A 22866-nucleotide genomic window follows, 5' to 3' on the forward strand; every position below is an offset into this window, starting at 1 on the left:
ATTCTTGGAAAAGTAGAATGAAAATATTCCTTTACCTGAAGACCTTAAAGCAACATCACCTCTGCTATGTCTAAGAGCTTTCTACAGAAAAATATTATTTCATATGAATTTAGATTTGTTACATTTTCACTATTTAAGTGAATGATATATTGTCATTCTTACTAAGTATAAAACAGAGTAGAACATATATGAAAGTGACTAAACATAACAAAATTTTCAAGGAAATATTTTTCTTTAATACTGGTTAACAATGAACATTTATATGCAATTAAGAATGATCAGAGTGCAAGCGTTTAATTATTTGTCTACAGCCCACTATATGTTTAAACACTCTCATCATTGCCTTTTTCATTTCTTGATTCCTAAATGTGTAGATCACAGGGTTCAGAATGGGGGTGACAACTGCCTCAAATATGGACAAAAATTTATCCAAGTGTGTGAAAGAAGAAGGCCGTGTGTAGATGAACATCACGGGGCCAAAGAATAAGACCACCACAGTCACATGAGCTGAAAGTGTAGACAGGGCCTTAGAGGAGCCACTTGAAGAATGTTTCTGAACAGTAAATATGATGACAATATAGGAAATGATCAGTATGAAGAAGAAACCTACAGACATGAATCCAGTGTTGACAGAGACCAGTAATTTCAGTTTGTGTGTATCTACACAGGCAAGTTTGATGAACCCAGGAAAGTCACAATAGAAGCTGTCCAAAACATTTGGTCCACAAAATGGTAAGTTTACTACAAAAGCCAATTGAATGAGAGAATGCATAAATCCAACCACCCAAGAGGACACTGAAAACAAGATGCATATCTTTGAACTCATAATGGTCAGATAATGGAGAGGCTTACATATGACCACATATCTGTCAAAAGCCATGGCTGTGAGTAAAACCATTTCTATACCACTAACAAAGTGAATGAAGAATATTTGGGTGATGCATCCTCTAAAAGTGATGACTTTATGCTTTCTCAACAGATCATAAATCATCTTGGGGGACACAACAGAAGAAACACCCAAGTCAATGAAGGAAAGGTTAGCCAACAGAAAGTACATAGGAGAATGTAAGTGAGCGTCAGATGCCACAGTGAACACGATGAGGGAGTTTCCTGTCATACTTGCTACATAAAACATGGAAGAGAACACAAAGAGGAATAATTGAATGTCCCAAGAGTTGGTGAGTCCCAGGAACACAAACTCTGACACCACAGACTGATTCTCTCCTTCCATTGCCTTTGTTTGTAGTACTACCTGAAGGAGAAAATGTGAGAATCTGTAAATCATAATTTTATAAATAGAATAAGAGAAATTCCATGTTATGAAAATCTATTTTACTGCAGCATTGAAACTGACTTTAAGATAAGTAGTGTGAGAGAAGGAAGTTCTATACACAATCAATAATCTGAAATTTATAAATTAGTTTGAATTATGACTTAACACCTCTAGCAAAAGTTATATCAAAAACGCAAAAGACAATAAGGTTTAGTGGGTTTTAAAAGAGGATATTAGGGCTTGGAGACATAACTCATCAGTTAAGAGCACTTGCTATTATTTCAAAAGACCCTAGTTTTGTTCTTAGCCTCCATTCAAGTAGCTTAAAATAGTCTAGAGTTCTAGCTCCCCAAAGTCAAATGACACCTCTTGGTTTCCATAAATTTCCACAAACATGAAACATGAACTTAATCACAAAGACACATACAAGTTATTTTTAAATGAACCTTTAAAAAGAGAATATTTTTACAAACTGTTGATGACATTTAAATTAACACATTCATTAAAGAAAAAAAGTATGAAAAGTTTTTAAAAACTGAAGTACAGTTTAGATTTGCAGCACAGTATAGGTGTGCTTGTCTAACAATTTATTTCTTTATATTGGCTTTATCCTTAATAGTATAATACAAAAAAGAAGTGGGGTGGGGTATAAAGTATAAAAAAGTAGACAAGAGAAAAGATGCAAATGATTAAAAGAGAAATACCATATAATATAAAAATTCTCACATTAAGGGTATATAAGCAGAAGAAACATTATATGAATATGTTTCCCATTTTATTGTACTATTATTTCTAAAAAATTAATATTATGATGAACAACCTCTGTTCATTTAACATTTAGAGACACGTGAATTATAAAGGCACATATATAAAAACAAAAAAAATGTAAGCATCCTTTTATCATAATCTTATGAAAAGATTTATATTATTTGGTAGTATTATTTTATTTAGAGAAGGAACAACATAGCAGACATCATCTTTTCTTTAATATTCAGGAACTTTGATTCATCAGCTATGTGCTGTCTACCCTTAGAAAAGATGCTGAGCACTCAAACTTGAGGGGTACTTAGTTAAACAAATTAAAATGGTTACTTCAATGAAGTTATAGCAATGGAACACAGATCACATTCATGCATTCAGTAAGGTGTGGGCAGGACAGAGTGAGGCAGCCATAAACACAATCATGTCTACAATAGAAAAGAGCTCCATTTTTGGATGTTTAATTAATGCTAACATTATCATGCATTTCTTCCTCTTGCTCATAGCAGTGACCAATTCATGAGATTACTCAAAATCATTAATGAATATGAATAAGCAGAGGGCATCACACTACCGTGCCCAAATATGTTCCAAAAGCATTACCCACCTCCCATTAACTAACACATTACATTATTCACATCATTTCAACAACACCATAACACATTTCAAATGTGAAATTGGTGCATTTGCTGTCATAGAACATCATATATATGTTTAGTACTAAAAAAACTAATTAATTGGCTCATTTTTCAACCAACCTCTATACAGCTCAATTTATGTATGACTTCTCATTAGTGCATAACAGAGCCTAGACTCTGAAAGCCTAGAGAATGAGGAAAAATACATATTTGGTGAAAACTGAAAATTCTCCATTTATGTTTTTTAAAACTACAAAATATACATGATTATATAATATTAAAGATTGGATAAAATTATGAAATGATAAAAAAATGAACTGTAATTTTTTCTTTAAGCATTCTAACTCTGCCTTAAGACTGTCTTAAGCATACTTCCTCTGGTTCTCAGTGCTTCCTTACTCTTTCTTTAAATTTCCTTTCCCTCTTTCCCTTCATGTACCTGATTTGCAAGTCACCTTAACTAATTCTCTCTCTCTTTGTCTCTCCTTCACATTCTTACCTTCTTTCTTAGTCTCTATCTTTCTTCTGCCCCTCTCTCTCCTTGCTCCCATAAAGTACTTCTGAGATTTAAAAATTGTCTTCCCTTGGGTAATTTTCTTCTAAACACTAAAAAATTATTCTCAGGCTTTAAAAAGTGGTAATAAAGAGATAAATAAGAATGAAGGAAAAATCTAAATCTACATCAGGTAGAATGCTCATAGACAGACTATGAAGTTAAAAAAGTTGGTATATAATCAGAATAGAAAAATGAGAAAGCTTACTGTAAATTAGGCATAAATATTTAAATTATGAACTTATCCCCCTCAGTTGAATCTGTTGTATTTTCACTATACTTATTTTTTCAAAGCATTTCTTAAATCCCAGGAAAACTAACCAAATATAGTTGCCCCTAATTTAAGAACATTACTACATTTATTTAATAGTTTGGGAGATATAAGTATTTCTGTATCTTATTCAAATACATAATTAGGTAAAAGTCACCTCATACATCTTTAGTCTTCCTGATAAAAACACTGATCAGAATCAAATTAATTGAAACATACCAACATTATATTTTACACCACAGATGAAAACAAGAAAATAATTGCAACTTTTTATATTTTAAATACCACTTAGTTCTGAAATTAAAATGACATTGTATCACAACATCTGTTTTCAACATTGAGGCCTTTGGTCTCATGTTAAAATTTACTTCTGGTCAGGTTTTTATAACACTCTTCCAACCTGAAAAGTATGAAAATCTCTCACAAAATTTCCTTCTGTTTTAGAGAACATCCACCAAACATTTTTAGAAGGTGAGTTGTTCACACTCAACCTATTTCAAAAAGCCAGTGAGAAGAAAACTACAAATCTCCTTGTGTTTATCTATAATTATTAATGTTTTTATTAGTTACCCATTTGTAGGATATTATATCATTCATTCAATCAATTATTGATGAGCAAAAATTGATTAATTATATTTCTACATAAACTTAGAAGAAAATGTTACAAGGTTGTTTGACTTCTCAAGGTCATTTACAATGTGGTTCTAGCTCATAGGCAGCCAGTTACTTAGCCTTTGCCAATACTTCAGTTACTGTTTATCAGCTATCCTCCTGTGTGTTCAATTCCTTTTCCTGACTGCTCTCTACTTTACTTGTCTTCCTCAAGCCCTTTAGGATGTGACTCTTAGCCACAGTAATTCCCAGCACAAACTAACATCTAGGAATTAGCCACCCAAGCATTGCCAAGTTTATTTCCGGCCATGCATTTTACCTGAATGATAACAACATCATCTTAGCAGAGTCAAGCTTCTCTGTGTGCCCTCACATAAAATACCACATGGAATTTTCCATTAGGGAGATAAGAAACTCATTATATACACCTCAAGAGGTCACTGACGAAGGGACATTACAAAAACATAGCAATTTAGAAGCATCATTTAATTATAGAATTCTTTTCTCTACAGTATTCGGATTTGGTCTGTGTGACCAAACAATTTCTGTAGCTCAAAGTATGATATTAAGGAGAAGAAACAAAAGAAACCAGGGTTATTATGGTATCATTAAACTACATGCATTTGAAAGTTTAACAGTTAACAAGGTGGCACACACCTTTAATCTCAGCAATCAGAAGGCAGAGGCAGGTAGATCTCTGTGAGTTTGAAGCCAGCCTTAAATAGTGACTTTCAAAACATTTAGAGCTACATAGTGAGATCCTGCTCAATGCAAAAGTATATCACTGCTATTATTCCTGAATAATAGATAAATATTCTCTCAAAGTTTAACTATCATCACAGAGTTAAATGAAACTAATATTTTAATTATAGTGTAGTTTAAGAAGAAGAATTTGTGTGAAGTCCTCATTTTCAGTAAAACTGTGAGCTATAACTATGATGTCCAAAATATCTATCAACTAAGAATAACTAAGAAGCAATGCTCCATACATGTCAATTCCTACAACCCCCTGAAAGAATGTTGCTACTATTTAAGAAGAGTTTCACAGTTTATACAAAGAGCGGACAGCAGAACATCATTTAATAAACTGTTGTACAAGTAAATAAACATGAATGTGGACAAAAATAGATTTATTTTCCAGTAAGTACCACAGCACAGTAAGGGTGTAGGAACAGTGAACTATACTGTGATTTAATTTTCTACAACTTGTAAGGAAATGGCTGCAACAAAGAATGGCGTACTCGTGTCAAGGGTGTGGACTGCTGCTTAATATATCCACAAATAGGAGAGAAATGGAAAATGGGTGTAACTGGAGTGGTGAAATATGTGTACCTTTTGTCTTCTTAAATCTGAGAGATGAACAGAGTTGGGAAAATAATATCAAATTAGGAAAGCATTGGGCCATATAGTGAGTAATTATGTCATTGCCGGATGTTTTCATGAGATTTGTTCTAATAACACAGTTTCCGTAAGATCATCTTATCCTTCATCAGGATTTGTATTGCATAGTATTCTCTACTTAAAAACTGAAAAAGTTTCACTTAAATAACCATCTATCTTGACATGATACATTTTATATGTATCATTATTTATACAATGTATAAAAGCCACTTACCAGAGATTGTTAAAAGAACACTAAAGCAATCCCTAAATTCTAAATCTCATGTTTCCAGTCCCCACTCTAAATTAGAGTCCAAATTGCATCCACATAATTGGCAGATTTCTTTATTAGATATTTTTCAGTGGACAGTCTCTTCCAAGTTAGGCCAGCAATGTATGTGTATACATTCACAATACAGGTTTATGTTTTCTTCTCCACAATGGGGAAAATACTGCCTTGTATATGCACACACACACACACACACACACACACACACACACACACACACACACACACACAGAGAGAGAGAGAGAGAGAGAGAGAGAGAGAGAGAGAGAAAATGTACATTATGATTGGTTTTAATGTCAATTTGCCACAAATTAGAATCACCTAAGTAGGGAGAAGACTCTCCTGAAAAATTGTCCTGAGGTCTTGTAGATATAGATGTCATATCCTCATTTCTTTTACTTAGAAAAGCTGTCTAAAATTGTTTGTGTGTGTTTGTGTGTGTGAGTGAGTGTGTGTGTGTATGTTCAGGATAAGAACACTGTGACACTCTATACTGCAATTTAATCTTTTATTCTACAAAATTTACATATTATTTTCCGGCTCCAGAGCAACCATAAAATGCATAGCATTGACAAGTAACACTTCGTCTCCAAACCCACCAATCCCAGGCAACTTCAGCAGCTCCATGAGACATGGACTACAACTGCATAGAACAAACCAAGAGATGAGTGACCAGCATTTCAGCTGATCAGCCCAGTATCTATGCCCTAGGCAAAACATGGGCACTTTCTGCACCTCAGCTACAAGGAAAAACTTCTTATAGGCAGGGTACCCAAGCACTACCTATCAGGTCCTGCAATCTACGTGTTCCATTTCAATCACAAGCCTACTCATCTCCTGTGACCTCAGAAGCCCCCTGAGATACAGACTGTGATTGCACAGAACTGAACAGAAGTGAGTGACCAGCAGCAAACAGACTGCAACTACACAGAGTGAACCAAGAGCCACTCCCTAAAACAGACAGTAACTACATAGATTGGTCCAAGACAGGATAACTGAGACACAGACACCAACTGCAAAAATTGAACTAAGAGTCAAAGACACTGCCTGTACAAATTGGACTAACAGAAGGGTAAACACCAATGCAAGAATATATTCAACAACCTAAAGAGCAATCTGGTACCACCAGAACCTTATAGTCCTACTACAGAAAAACCTAGACATCCAAAGCCAGAAAAAGCAGAAGAAATAGAATTATCAGTCAAAGAAAACATTAAGAGAAACAACACCATAACACAAAAAATCAGGAAATTTGGGACACCATTAAAAGACTAAACACAAGAATAATATGGATAGAAAAAGGAGAAGAATAGGAGCTCAAGGGCACAGAAAATATGTTCAACAAACTCATAGAAGAAAACTGTACCAACAAGAAGAAGGAAATACCTATGAAAATACAAGAAACATACAGAACACTAAATAGATTGGACCCCAAAAATTCCTTAATCACATAAAAATCAAAACATAAAATGTATAGAATAAAGAATATGAAAAACTGTAAAGGAGAAAAACTAAGTAATATATAAAGGCAGACCCATTAAAATAACACCTGACTTATCAATGTAGACTCTGAAAGCTAGAAGGTACTGACAGGTATTATACAGACACTAAAAGACCATGGATGCCAAACCAGACTACTATACCCAGCAGAACTTTCAATCACCATAGATGGAGAAAACAAGATAGTCCATGAAAAAACAAGATTTAACCAATACCTATCCACAAATCCAGTCCTACATAAAGTACTAGAGGGAAAAATTCCAACCCAAGGAAGTTAGCTTTACCCATGAAAGCACAGACAATAGATCATCCCACAACAGCAAATCCTAAAGAGAAACACACACATACTGCCACCAAAAGGTAACAGGAATTAACAATCACTGGTCATTAACAATCCTTAAATTGAATGGACTCAACTTGAGTATAAAAAGATACAGATTAACAGAATGGATATGAAAACAGAATCCAACCTTCTGCTGCATACAAGAAACCCACCTCAATTTCAAAACACATATTTCCTATGACTAAAGGCTTAGAAAAAGACTTTTCAAGCAAATGAACCTAAGAAGCAAGCTGGTATAGCTATCCTAATGTCTCACAAAACAGACTTCAAACTGAGATAAATCAATAGAAATGAAGAAGGACATTTGATATTCATTACAGAAAAATCCATTAAGATAAAGTCTCAATCCTGAACATTTATGCCCCCAAAATAAGGGCACCCACATTTGTAAAAGAAATATTACAAAAGCCTAATTTGCACATTAACCCATACAAGCTAATAATGGGAGATTTAAACCCCCCTATCTTTCTAATACCCACATCTTCCAGACTGAAAATTAACAGAAAAACAAGGGAACTATGAGATGTTATGAGTCAAATTGAAGGCAAAAAAATCAATAAAATAGAAGCAAAGAAAACAATATAAAGAATCAATGAAACAAAGAGTTTGCATGTTGTTTCAATAAAATAGAAATGCTTTAAAATCCATAAAATAGACAAACTCTCATCTAAATTAATGAAAAGTCAGAAAGAGAATATACATATTAACAAAATCAGAAATGAAGAGGGGCATACCAACAGACACTGAGAAAATTCAGACTCATCAGATCACACTTCAAAAATCTGTACTCAACAAAATTGGAAAATTTTTAAAAAAGGGTTAAAAAATTGATAAGTTCCATATACCAAAATTAAAGCAAGACAAAAAACATTTTAAATAAACCTATAACCCAAGGGAAATAGAAATAGCCACTAAAAGTCTCCCGTCCACAAAAAGCACAGGACCAGAAGACTTCAGCAAAGAATTATACCAAAATTTTGAGAAAGTACTAATTCCAAAAGTCTTCAAATTGTTCCATGGAATAGGAACAGAAGAAGCATCCCCAAACACTACTACTGCTATACCCAAACCACACAAAGATGCACCTAAAACAGAGAACTAGAGCCCATTCTCACTTACAAATATTGATGCAAAAATATTTAGTAAACAGACAAACAGAATCCAAAACCGCATAAAAAAAAAAAGACCACAATGACCAAGTAGACTTCATCCCAGATATGCAGGTTTGCCTCAATATCTGAAAATCTGTCGATATAATCCACTGTATCAACAAACTGAAAGAAAAAAAAACACATTAGATGACAAAAATGCCTTTGACAAAATTCAACACCCCTTATGATAAAGATCTTAGAGAGATCAGGAATACAAGAAACATACCTAAACATTATGAAAGCAATATTTAAAACCAAAAAAATTAACAGAAAAATTAAATGGAAAGAAACTCAAAGTGATTCCACTAAAATCAGGAACATGACAAGGCTCTCCATATCTAGTCAATATAGTGAGATGCCCCCAGCATGACCACCAAGAATCAATGAAATTAAGAGCCTGTAAAATACTTGTACATATATTATAGGGCAGACCATTTGTATATTGGATAGCCAATTAATGTGTTCTTCCTTGAAAGACTATTTCTCCTAAAGTCAGCATTCCTGAACTATCTGTAGTTCTCTGTGTAGGAATGAGCCTCTTGGGCTTTCCCTCATACATTTTACCATGGATGTAGGCCCTGTTCACATCATGTTTAGACAATCATGCTGAGACTTTATGATTACAACTTCTGACATAACTAGAGGTCACAATCTCCTAGCAAACTCCCTGCCCTCTGACTCTTACAATCTTTCTGACCTCTTCTACAATTACTCCTGAACCTGAAGCGTGGGAGTTGTTTTGTTTCAATAATGGTCTCCATCCATTCCAAAGAGGAGCTTCCTTGATGAGGAGTAAGGACGCCACTTAGCTGTGTGTATAAGAAAAAATATTGAGAATGCAGTTAGAGATAACACTGGTTTAATAAAGTGGCAGTTGTTGGTTTTTCTCAAAGATCCATGAATTTCCTTCTCTGAGTAGCTGGCAAGGTTTCCAATTCCACATAATTATCCTATTGAACAATTCTTTTATTTATTTGTTTGTTATTTGTTTATTTATTTAGGTTTGTAGACAGGGTTTCTTAGTGTAACCTTGGCTGTCCTGGAACTCAATCTGTAGACCAGGCTGGCCTGGTGCTCTCAGAAATCTGCCTGCCTTTGCTTTCTGTGTCCTGAGATTAAAGGTGTGTGTTGCAACCATCTGGCTTGAGCAAGTTTTAAGAAGCTATGCATTTTTCCTTTTTTAATTTATTTTATTTTATTTTTTTTATTGAGAAAAGGAAGAAAAAAAAACAAGTTTCCACCTCCTCCCAGCCTCCCATTTCCCTCCCCCTCCTCCCACCCTTCTCACCCTCTTCCCACCCTTCTCCCCCTCCTCCCACTCCTCTCCCCCTCCCTCTCCAGTCCAAAGAGCAGTCAGGGTTCCCTGCCCTGTGGTAAGTCCTAGGTCCTCCCCCCTCCATCCATATCTAGGAAGGTGAACATCCAAACTGGCTAGGCTCCCACAAAGCCAGCACATTGCGTAGTATCAAAACCCCGTGCCGTTGTCCTTGGTTTCTCATCAGCCCTCATTGTTCGCCATGTTCAGAGAGTCCAGTTTTATCCCATGCTTTTTCAGTCACAGTCCATCAGCTCCCAGTAGATCAGCTCCACTGTCTCAGTGGGTGGGTGCACCCTTCGTGGTCCCGACTTCTTTGCTCATGTTCTCCCTCCTTCTGCTCCTCATTGGGACCTTGGGAGCTCAGTCCAGTGCTCCAGTGTGGGTCTCTGTCTCTATCTCCATCCATCACCAGATGAAGGTTCTATGATGATATGCAAGATATTCATCGCTTCTCGGCCTTTTGGCTAAGATCAAGTGTAGTATCTGTTCTTATCAGCTTACTCTTTCTTTAAAGTTCCTTTTCCTTCCATGTCCCTATTTCCATGTCAAATTAACTCTCTCTCTCTCTCTCTCTCTCTCTCTCTCTCTCTCTCTCTCTCTCTCTCTCTGTCTCTCTCTCTCTCTCTCTCTCTCTCTCTCTCTCTCTCTCTCTCTCTCGCTCGCTCTCTCGCTCGCTCTCGCTCTCGCTCTCACACTCTTTCTTTTGCCCCTCTCCATTGTTTCTCCCCTAAAGTGCTGTTGAGATTTAAAATTTGTCCTCCCTGGAGTAATTTTCTTCTACACATTAAAAAATTATTTTTAGGCTACAAAAAGCAGGAATAAAGAGGTAAATAAGATTGAAAGAAAAATCTAGACCTAGATCATGAAGAATGCACATAGAAAGACTATAAAATTTGAAAAGTTGGTATATAATTGGGAATAGAAAAATGAGGAAGCTTACTATAAACTAGGCATAAATATTTAAATTATGAACTTATCTCAGTTAAATCTGTCTGTATTTTCACTATGCTTATTATTTCAAATCATTTCCTCAACTTAAGGATACCTACCCAAATTTGGATGCTTCTAATTTAAACATAACTATAACTATTAAATAGTTTGTAAGATATAAATAATTCTGTATTCTTTTCAAAAATATAATTAGGTAAAAGTCACTTCAACATCTTTAAAGTCTTTCTGATCAGATCACGGATCAAAATCAAATTAATACAAACATTCCAACTTTATATTTTATACCAGAGCTGAAAGCAAGAAAATAAATTCAACTTTTTATATTTTAAGTACCATTTTGTTCTAAAATTAAAATGACATTTTATCACAACATCTGTTTGCAACATTGAGGCTTTTGGTCACATGTTAAAATTTACTTCTGATCAGGTTTTCATAACACTCTTCCAACCTGAAAAGCATGAAAATCTTGACCAAATTTACTTCTGTTTTACAGAACAATCACATAATGTTTGGTAGAAGGTGACTTGTTCACACTCAAACTATTTTTAAAAGTCAGTGAGGAGAAAATTACAAATCTTTCCTTTTTACTTACAAGTATCTTTAATATCTCATTAGATCATAGGGTGTATTGTATCATTCATTCAATCAATTATTGGTGAATAAAGAATGATTCATTATATTGCTACACAAACTTAGTAGAAAATATTACAAGGTTGTTTGGCTTCTCAAGGCCATTTAAAATGTGGGTCTAGCTCATAGGCAGTAGGTTACTTAGCCTTTGCCAATACTTCAGTTGCTGTTTGTCAGCTGTCCTCCTGTGCGTTCAATTTCTTTTCCTGACTGCTCTCTACTTTGCTCATCTTCCTCAAGCCCTTTAGGATGTGACTCTTATCCACAGTAATTCCAAGCACAAACTAGCATCTGGGAATTAGCCACCCAAGAATTGTTAAGTTTATTTTCAGCCATGCATTTTACCTGAATGATAACAACATCATCTTAGCAGAGTCAGGCTTCTCTGTGTGCCCTAACATAAAATGCTACATGGAATCTTCCATTAGGGAGATAAGAAGCTAATTATATGTACCTCAAGAGGCCACAGACTAAGATATACTCAAAAAACATAGCAATTTAAAAGCATCATGTGGTTATAAAATTCTTTTCTCTAGAGTATTTGGTTTGGTCTATGTGACCAAAGAATTTCTATAGCTCATAGTATGATATTAAAAGGAAGAATAAAAGAAAACCAGGATTGTTATGGTAACATTAACCTACGTGAATTTGAAAGTTAACATGGTGGCACACACCTTTAATCTCAGCAATCAGAAGACAGAGGCAGGTGGATCTCTGTGAGTTTGAAGCCAGCCTTACATAGTGACTTTCAGAACATTTAGAGCTACATAGTGAGTTCTTGTTCAAAGCAAAAAAATCCCATTGATATTATTCCTCAATAATTGATAAATATTTTCTCAATGTTTAACTATCATCACCGAGTTAAATCAAACTAATGTACTAATTAAAGCATAGTTTAAAACAAAGAAGAATTTTTGAGAAGTCTTCATTTTCTGTAAATCTGTGACCTATAATTATAGATGTGTGCAAAGATTGAGCTGGACAGAAATCAAGTGCAGTAAATAAATCTCAAAAGTAAATGAAATAACTCAAATTTCTGTCAACTAAGAATAACAAAGAAACTATGTTCCACACACGTAACAACCCCCTAAAAAGTATGTTGAGACTATATAAGAAGACTTACAGTTTATACAAAGAACAGACAGCAGAAAAACATCTTATAAACTGTTGCACAGGTAAATAAACATGAATGTAGACAAAACTAGATTTATTTTTCAATAAGTATCACAGCACAGTAAGAGTTTAGGTACTGTGAATTATAATGGAAATGGCTGCGCCTAGGAATGGCATACTGTGTCAAGGGCTTGGACAGGTGCTTAATATATCCCCAAATAGGAGAGAAACAGAAACTGGGTGTAACTGGAGGGGTGAAATATTTGTACCTTCCGTTTTCTTAAATCTGAGGGATGAGCAGAGTTGGGAAAATAATATCAAATTAAGGAAGCATTGGGCCATATAATGAGTAATTATATCTTTGCAAGATAACTGTCTGCAAATTATCATGAGATTTCTTCTAATAGCACAATTTCCCTCAGATCATCTTATCCTCGATCAGGATTTGTACTATATTGTATTCTCTACTTAAGAAGTAAAATAGTTTTACTTTAATTGGCGATATACCTTGATGTGATACATTTTGTATGTATCATTATTTATTTACAGCACATGTAAACCACTTATCAGAGATTATTAAAAGAATATAAATACAATCCCTAAAGTCTAAATCTCATGTTTCAATCCCCATTGTAATATAGAGTCAAAACCATATAAGTGAAAGATTTCTGTATTAGATTTTTTTCAGTGGATGGTCAATTCCAAATTAGGCCACCAATATATGTGAATACATTCACAATACAGGTTTATGTTTTCTTCTGGGTTATGGAAAATATACTGCTAGTTGTATGCACGCACACACGCACACACGCACACACACACACACACACACAGAGAGAGAGAGAGAGAGAGAGAGAGAGAGAGAGAGAGAGAGAGAGAGAGAGAGAATGTACATTATGGTTGGTTTTAATGTCAACTTGCCACAAATTAGAATCATCTGAGTATGGAGGAGACTCTCCTGAAAAATTGTCCTGATTGTCTTGTAGATGTTATGTCCTTGTTTAAATTACCTAGAGAACATGTCTAAAATTTTTTTGTGTGTGTATGTGTGTGTGCATGTGTGTGTTCATGATAAAGAAACTGTGACACTCTAAACTGCAATTTTATCTTTTTCTACAAAATTTGCATATTATTTTCCTGCTCCAGAGCCACCTCAAAATACATAGCATCAACAAGTACCACTTCATCCCTAAACCCACCATCTCAGGCTACTTCAGCAGCTCCTCGAGACACAGACTACAACTGCATAGAACAAACCAAAAGGTGAGTGGCCAGCCTTTCAGCTGGACAGCCCAGTATGTAGGCCCTAGGCAAAACCTGGGCCCTTTACCCCCGACACACCTCAGCTACAAGAGCAAGCGTCCTATAGGCAGTGTGCCCAAGCACCACCTATCAGGTACTGCAATCTACATGTCCCTACAAGCCTACTCATTCTCTGTGACCTCAGCAGCCCCCTGAGATACAGACTGTGACTGCACAGAACTGACCAGAGGTAAGTGAGCAGCAGCTCCCTGAGAAACAGACTGTGAGTACACAGAGTGAACCAAGAGCCACTCCCTAAAACAGGCAGTAACTGCACAGATTGGTCCAAGACACGAGACCCAGACACCTACTGCAAAAGTCAAACTAAGAGAAAGACACTGCCTGCACCAACTGGACTAACAGATGGGTAGACGCTAATGCAAGAATATATTAAACAATCTAAAGAGCAATGTGGCACCACCAGAACCTACAACAACAGAAAGACCTGAACCTCCCAACCCAGAAAAAGCAAAAGAAATAGATTTTGGGGGCAAAGAAAGAAATTAAAGGCAAATAGGTCATAACACAAAATGTCCAGGAAATCTAGGACACCATGAAAAGACCAAACCTAAGAACAATAGGGTTGGAGAAAGGAGAAGAATAGCAGCTCAAAGGCACAGAAAATATATTAAACAAAATCATAAAAGAAAACTTTACAATCTTAAGGAAGGAAACACTTATGAAAATACAAGAAACTTACAGAACACTAAATCAACTGTACCCAAAAGTTCCAGTTTAAAAAAATGGGGTACAGAGCTAAACAAAGAATTCTCAGCAGAAGAATCACAAATGACATAAAGACATTTAAGGAATTGCTCAACATCCTTAATCATCAGGGAAATGCAAATCAAATGGCTCTGAGATACCATCTTACACCTTCAGAATGACTAGGATCAAAAGTACTGAGAACAGCTTATGTTGGAGAAGATGTGGAGTCAGGGGATCACTCCTCCACTGCTTGTGGGAGTACAAACTTGTATAGTCACTTTAGAAACCAGTGTGACTTTTTCTCAGAAAACTGGAAATCAGTCTACTTTGAGGCCAATTGGTGTAGAAGGTCCTTCTTTCTATGAGTTGCTTGTATTGGTTAATGAATAAAAAAAACTGCCTTGGCCTGATAGGCCAGAACTTAGGTAGGTGGAGAAGACAGAACTGATTTCTGGGAAGAAGAAGAAAGCAGAGAGGAGAGACACCATGGAGCCACCAGAATCAGAAGTGCTGAATATTTCCTGGTAAACCACTGCCATGTGGTGACGCATAGATTAATAAAAATGGGCAAAATCAAGGTATAAGTGCTAGTCAATAAGATGTTAGAGCTAATAGGCCAAGCAGTGATTTAATGAACACAGATTTTGTGTGGTTATTTTGGGTGTAAGCTAGCCAGGTGGCCGGGAAAACAAGTAGCATCTCTCCTACAACAGCCAATGATACCACTCCTGGTCATATATCTATAAGATACTCAATCATACCACAAGGACACTTAATCAACTATTTCATAGCAGTATTATTCATAATACTCAGAACCTGAAAATAATCTAGATGCCTACCAACCAAAGAATGGATAAAGAAAATGTTGAAGTATTACTCAGCTGTATAAAACAATGATATCTTGAAATTTACAGGAAAATTGATAGAACTAGAAAGAACTATCCCAAATGAGGTACCCTAGACTTAAAAAGATAAACACAGTTTATACTCAACAATAAATGGATATTAGATATAAAGCAAAGGATATTCAAACTACAATCCACAGATCCTGAGGAGGCAGGTAACAATGATGACCCTAAGAGTGACACATGGATGGCTCAGGGAAGGAGAAGCAGATGAACTCTCCCTGGGTAAACAGGGGAAATGGGGTTGTAAAGAAGAGGGAATGGGAGATGACAACTTGAGGAAATAGACTGGTTGAGGAGGAAGAGGGACATTGTGGGAATGAAATGGAGAGATCTAGATAGAGAGAGCCACTATGAGGTTGGGGAGAAACCTAGTGCCAGGAAATTCCCAAGAATCCGCAAGGATGACCACAACTAAGACTCCTAGCAATAGTGGAGAGAGAACCCTAAGTGGTCTTCCCCTGTAATCAGATGGCTGAATACTCCAACTATCATCATTAAGCCTTCATCCTGTGATGTGGAATTCCCCCTCTGTATGCTGTGATTAACATTAACTAATAAAGAAAGCTGGCTTGAGCCTATAACAGGACAGAACAAAGACAGGGAACACTAAACTGAATGCTGGGAGAAAGAATGAGGCATCTCAGAGACGCTATATAGCTCCACCAGGAACAGACATGCCAGAACCATGCTGGTAATCCACAGCCACGTGGTGATACACAGATTAATAGAAATGGGTTAAATTAAGTTGTAAGAGTTAGCTAATAAGAATATAGAGTTAATGGAACAAGCAGTGATTTAAATAATACAGTTTCTGTGTGATTATTTCAGTTGGGCTTGAGAACGTGGATGGAATGTAAAATAAAATTAAAAAAATAAATTAAAAAGGAAAAAATACATAATTTCTTAAAACTTGTTCAAACTGGGATGCGGTGACACACACCTTTAATCTCAGCACACAGAAAGCAGAGGCAGGTAGATCTCTGTGAGTTTAAGGCCAACCTGGTTTAAAGTGAGTTACAGGACAGCCAAGGCTACACTGAAAACCCCATGTCAAAAAATAAATAAAGAAATAAACAAATAGAACAACTGTGTAAGAAGAGGGTAATTATGCATATGAATGGAAACCTTGCCAGCTACTTTGGGCTAGGAGATTTATGGATCATGGAGGAAAACCAACAACTGTCACTTTATTAAACCAGCGTTATCTCAAACTGCACTATAAATATTTGTCGTTATAAACAAAGAGAGGTGTCATCCTCACCCCTCATCAAGGAAGCTCCTCTTTGGAATGGATGGAGACCATTATTTAAACAAAAAAAACTCCCACACCTCAGGTTCAGGAGTAATTGTAGAAGAGGTCAGAAAGATTGTAAGAGTCAGAGGAAAGGGAGTTTGCTATGAGATTGTGACCTCTAGTTATGTCAGAAGTTGTAATCATAAAATTTCAGCATGATTGTCTAAACATGATGTGAACAAGGCCAAAATCCATGGTAAAATGGGTGAGCAATGCCCGAGAGGCTCATTGCTACACAGAGAACTACAGATAGCTCAGGAATGCTGACTTTGGGAGAAATAATCTTCCCCATGAAAGAGCACACTAATTGGCTATCCAATACAAATAGCCTGTCCTATATTATATGTAAAAGTATTATGCAGGCTATTAATGTCATTGATTTTTTTTGTAAATCTTTTTTTTTTCTATTTTGTTCATTTCAGCTAGTGTTTGATTATCTCTTCCCATCTACTGTTTGGGTGAGTTGATTGTTGTCGATATTCAAAGGCCTTCAAGCACTTAATTGAGTTTTTCACTTGACATCTCTCCAAGTTTTGAGTAGGGACATAGTGCTCTAAAATTTGCCAATTTTGACTACCTTCTTTATGTTCCATAAATTTTTAGATACTGTGTTTTCATTTACATTCAATTATAGAATTTTTAAACTTCCTTTTCCATTTCTTCCTTGAGTCAATTATCATTCGGTAGTATGTTGATTGGTCTCTATGAGCTGGTATGCTTTTTGTAGAATCTATTGGTATTGATATTCAAACTTATCCCATTGGGGTAATATAAAAGACAAAATGTCATTTCAGTTTTTCTATTTTGAGTAAAGTTTTGCATCCTAATATACAATCGGGTTTGTGGAAAGTTTCATGGACTGCTGAGAAGTAGATGTGTTGTTTATTATTGATGTAGAATGTTCTGTAGATGTTTCTTTAGTCTATTTGTTTTATGTCATTTAACTTCAGGTTTTCTCTGTTCAGTTTTTGTCCTATAGACTTACTTATTGGGATATTTAAGTCATCCACTATCACTATTTGGTGGTTAATCTGTGGTTTTAAGAATAATAGTATTTCTTTTATGAAATCAGGTTTTCTTGTGTTCAATGTGTATATGTTTAGAATTGTATTAGCTTCTTGGATTTTTCCTTTAATGAATATGAATTGGTCCTCCTTATCTCTCTGACTGGTTTTGACTTGAAATCTTTTTCATCAGATGTTAGAATAGTCATGTCTGCATTTTTGTAGGAGGCATGTTGTCTTAGTTATTCATGTTCTGTCTTTGTGATATGACCAAAGAATCTAGACATAGGTCATTGACAGTGTTCCTTGGTGTGGATAGCTTGGTCCCTCCTTAGTTGAATAGGTGTTTGGAGATCTGTTGTTACCCAAATGTAAAAGGCTAAGCAGCAGGTCACTAGTGATTGGAATTCAGTCTTGAGGCAACTCTGTATAGATATGTAAATAAAATATAAGAAGTGATGTCTGTGGTAAGAGGAGCCATGGACATAAATTTAGAGCCTGACTGCTGCAGGACCATGGCCCCAGGCATGGCCTAGGCAGCAGCTCCACCCAAACTGTATGAAAACCTGGCATCTGGTCAGTCACCAGAGACCATGTTGATGTCCAAGGGTCAACAACTGCTGGGGACATACTGATCTGGATGACCATGTTGCCACTGTGGCCATGATGATGTTGGGGATAAAGCTGCTGCCATGTCTGGATCCCTGGTCCCATTACAGCTGGGATCTGTATTGATGATCATGTCCAAAGTTCCTACAGGAGGCTGTAAGAGCCATGCTAGTTTCACCTTTCACTGGACCTGGGATAGAGGCCTATGCCCCTCACTGGACACTGAAACAGGAGAGCTGGTTCTACCCCTCATGGGAGAGCTGCCCCCTCCTCGCAATAAAGAGGACCTGATTGCATGGGACTAGGAGAGCTGGCTCTGCTGCTTGCCTGGGTGAGTGCTGGTTCCAGTGGACTGGAATGACCAGCACCGTTACCACTCAGACCCACATTCTGGACCTTGGGTTGGCCCACCCTAACATCTACACTACCTAGGATCTGCTGGAGCATTTGAAGGGACTGGCCCTATGGAATACTAGCCACAGAATCCCCATGACTCCTGACAACAGCAGAAACTCTGAGAGGAGTTTTGGTAGGAGTCCATTAATGATGGTGTGCTAGAGGCCAGAGACCTTGAACCAGACCTATGACTCATTAGCAATGAATATTTGAAGGTAGGGCAAATTGAACAAAACAGTATATCGTGTGTCACACCAGAACTCCCAATGCACTAGGAGGAACGAAGAGGTGTTAGATATGGGAAAGATGAGGGAGAAAGGTGGGGTTTTGTTTGTTTTATTTTATTTTAATTAATTTGGAGGGACTTTTGGGAGGTGATGCTGCAGGCATTAGAGATAGGCATGGGGAGATTGAGAAGTGAATAAGATTGGGGCGCATGATATAAAATTCCTGAAGAATCAATAAACAATTACGTTATGTATAAAAATAGATTTATACAATAAGTATCAGCTTGCTTATTCTTAGAAAAACTGTCTCAGATCATATCAAATTACTAATTTCAAGCATCCAAATATATATGTCAGTAACCTTTAGAAAAATAAATCTGAAAATTTTTTAATACTCTATTCCAGTTGCTATCCTGGAGTTTTATATTTTCTCAATCTGAAAACTTTAATATTTGTTAACTAAAGGAAAATGTCTGTAATTCAAGAAGAAGAACAACAACATTAACAACAAGAACAAGAAGAATGACAAGAACAAAGACAAAAGAAAAATACAGAGCTCGATAAAAATCAATAAAAAATTGCAAATCCCCCCAAAAATTGCAAATCTCAAAAAAATGAAAACGAGAAAGAGATGTCTATTCACGTAGAAATAGGTGCAGCTACTGAGTGCTAGAACAAATTTTCTGTATAGTTAGGAGAATCCAACTGATGACCCTCAGAAGTCTGTGGAAGGCTCACCAAGTTCTGCACACGGAGCTTAGATGGCAGAGCTTGGTAGCACAGTAGGAAAGTCACTGAGCACATAGACCTAAGGTGGCAAGCATGAAATCACAACGGCAATATTCTAGGGGCTGGCTTAGTGCAGTTTTTTGATGCATTCCTTCTAAAACCACCAAATCACCATAAAAACCACACATCAATGAACAATATGACAATAACTTTAAGAAGTGTTCCATTAATCTATTAAATTGGTTGCTTATAAATAGTAAAGTGTGTGGGTAGACTACTGGAGTCTGTTACAAACTCATTTTCACATTTCATTTGCTGTGAACTTTGTGGCCAATGCAGATAAAAAACATTTAGATTGATAAGGTATTCTTGAAATCCACAAATGAAGATAATAAAAGGACATATGAGTCTATATCCCTCATAGCTACATTTGGTAACCTATTCTAAAAATCATCAATAAGGGATTCTTTAATGGAATTTAATGGAAATTTGAGTTTCATTAAAAAAAGGTCCAGGTACATCTGTTGTTACTAAATCTCACTCTGGACCTGGAGCTTTTGATCGAAAATTTTAAAAGGAAAAATGGCCATGAAACAGAAACCAGGAATGTTGTGTCTATCTTAATGTTTGTCATGTGAGCAAAGCCTGGCACTTTTATCACAATGATACTTGCAGCTGACCTGGGACATGGAGGAACTGAAAGGAGAGAATGAGAACAAGGAAGGAAACTCTAAAAATCTTAGTGGTCCCACATATTTGTACATTACCGCTAGAAATGTATATTAAGTGTTTTGATTCTACACTTGCATCTATCTTAAAACAAGAGCATTTTACCATCCAAATGTCACCCAAACATCTCTTTGCATTATGAAAAGACAAAATAAAAAAGGAAGATGAAAAATAGGAAAAAAAAAGTTAAATATTAAATGTCTTTGAGTAGTCTACTATCAAATCAGCAGAAGAAAAGAACAACATGTTTCTTTGGCACATTTTTGTTGTTCCAAACATAACTCACAAAGTTTCTACCCAAGCAATACTTATGTAAGACTCTGATGTGCATTTAAAAGTTCTATATTCCTTGCTTAACTGCAAAAGTCCAAAAGAGAAGAAAAGGCAGCATGATGGTGCACACATGGAAAAATGATTCAGTTCAATAATTCGTATATAAACGCTATGTGGAAGGCAACAAGAAGTCTCTATTTATCACAAACAGTTCTATTCAAAAGTAGAAGCAGAGTCTAGAGAGATGGTTCACCTTTAAGAGTGTACACTATCCTTTAAGAGGCCCAAGATTGGTTCCCGTCACCTAGTTCAGGTGGTTCAAAACAACATATAACTCCACCAGCAGCATATCAAATGCTCTCTCCTAGGCTCCAGAGGTACCTGCCCTTACATGTGCAAAGACATACACATACAAACATACTCTTAAAATACAAATAATTTTGAGAGAGAGATACAGAGAGAGGTTTTTCCTCTTCTAAAGACCTTAAAGCAAATATCCATCTTCTTTATGTGTAAGAATTTCCTTAGGAATTGAGCTCATTATATTTTAATATATGTAATATATGTATATTAACATAAATAAATATATGTTATATATGTAATTAGTATTTTAATAAGATATTGTCACTCTTTACTAAGTACAAGACAAAATAGCATATATATTATAGATAAACATATAAAAATAGGCAAAGAAATATTTCTTCTCAGAAATATGTTAGCAGTGAATTTCTGTACTCATTTAAGACTGTTCACAGGTCAGGTGTTTAAGAATTTGTCTATAGCCCATTAGCTTGATGAATACTCTCATCACTGCCATTTTCATTTCTTGATTCCTCGATGTATAAATTATAGGATTCAGAAAAGGAGTGACAATTGCATCAAATATGGCCAGAAACTTATCCAAGAGTGTGTAAGAAGAAGGCCATGTATAGAAAAACATCACAGGACCAAAGAATAAGACCACCACAGTCACATAAGCTGAAAGTGTACACAGAGCCTTGGAGGAGCCACTTGAAGAATGTTTCTGAACAGTAAATATGATGACAATGTAGGAAATGATCAGTATGAAGAAGGAGCCCACAGACATGAATCCACTATTGATTGATACCAGTAATTCCAGTCTGTATGTGTCTGTGCAAGCAAGATTGATGAATCTGGGAAAGTCACAGTAGAAGCTGTCCAACACATTTGGTCCACAAAATGGTAAGTTTACTACAAAAGCCATTTGAACCAGAGAATGCATAAATCCAACCACCCAGGAGGCCACTGAAAACAAGATGCACATCTTTGGGCTCATAATGGTCAGATAATGGAGAGGTTTACATATGGCCACATATCTGTCAAAAGCCATGGCTATGAGTAAAACCATTTCTACACCACCAATGACATGGATGAAGAAGATCTGAGTAATACAGCCTCTAAAGGAGATGACTTTATGCTTTCTGAATAGGTCATAAATCATCTTGGGGGAAGTGACAGAAGAAATACCCAAGTCAATGAAGGAGAGATTAGCCAACAGAAAGTACATGGGAGAGTTTAAATGAGGGTCAAAAGCCACAGCAAACACGATGAGGGAGTTTCCTGTCACGCTTGCTATATAAAATGTGGAGGAGAACACAAAAAGGAACAGTTGAATATTCCAAGAGTTGGTGAGTCCCAGGAACACAAACTCTGACACCACAGACTGATTCACACCTTCCATTGTCTTTGATGGCAAGGCTACCTGAAAGAGGAAATAGGGAAAACTGCATATTACAATTGTACTAATAGAATAGGAGAAACTCCTAGTTATGAAAGTCTATTTTCACCTAAACATTACAACTAACCCAAAATAAAACAGCTATGATTACAAGCTCAATTTAAGCAATCATAATAGGATTGTAAATTAAAACTATAGTGAACTATG

General features: G+C 36.1%; 2 protein-coding genes and 1 pseudogene across 2 annotated transcripts; 1 reads left to right on the top strand and 2 right to left on the bottom strand.

Annotated features, from left to right (window-relative positions):
- Positions 1–268: 268 nt before the first annotated feature.
- On the bottom strand, positions 269–1231 carry LOC142844906 (olfactory receptor 4F3/4F16/4F29-like). Its single transcript, XM_075963686.1, has one exon. The coding sequence runs from the start codon at positions 1229–1231 to the stop codon at positions 269–271; it is 963 nt and encodes a 320-aa protein (XP_075819801.1).
- Positions 1232–10531: 9300 nt separating this feature from the next.
- On the top strand, positions 10532–10625 carry LOC142845341 (U2 spliceosomal RNA; annotated as a pseudogene).
- An 11074-nt stretch (positions 10626–21699) lies between these two features.
- Positions 21700–22662, bottom strand: LOC142844907 (olfactory receptor 4F3/4F16/4F29-like). The gene has a single exon (XM_075963687.1). It carries the CDS (start codon positions 22660–22662, stop codon positions 21700–21702), a length of 963 nt encoding a protein of 320 aa, XP_075819802.1.
- Between the last annotated feature and the right edge of the window lie 204 nt (positions 22663–22866).

This window comes from Microtus pennsylvanicus, chromosome 2 (assembly GCF_037038515.1).
Source record: "Microtus pennsylvanicus isolate mMicPen1 chromosome 2, mMicPen1.hap1, whole genome shotgun sequence".
NCBI classification, from domain to species: domain Eukaryota; kingdom Metazoa; phylum Chordata; class Mammalia; order Rodentia; family Cricetidae; genus Microtus; species Microtus pennsylvanicus.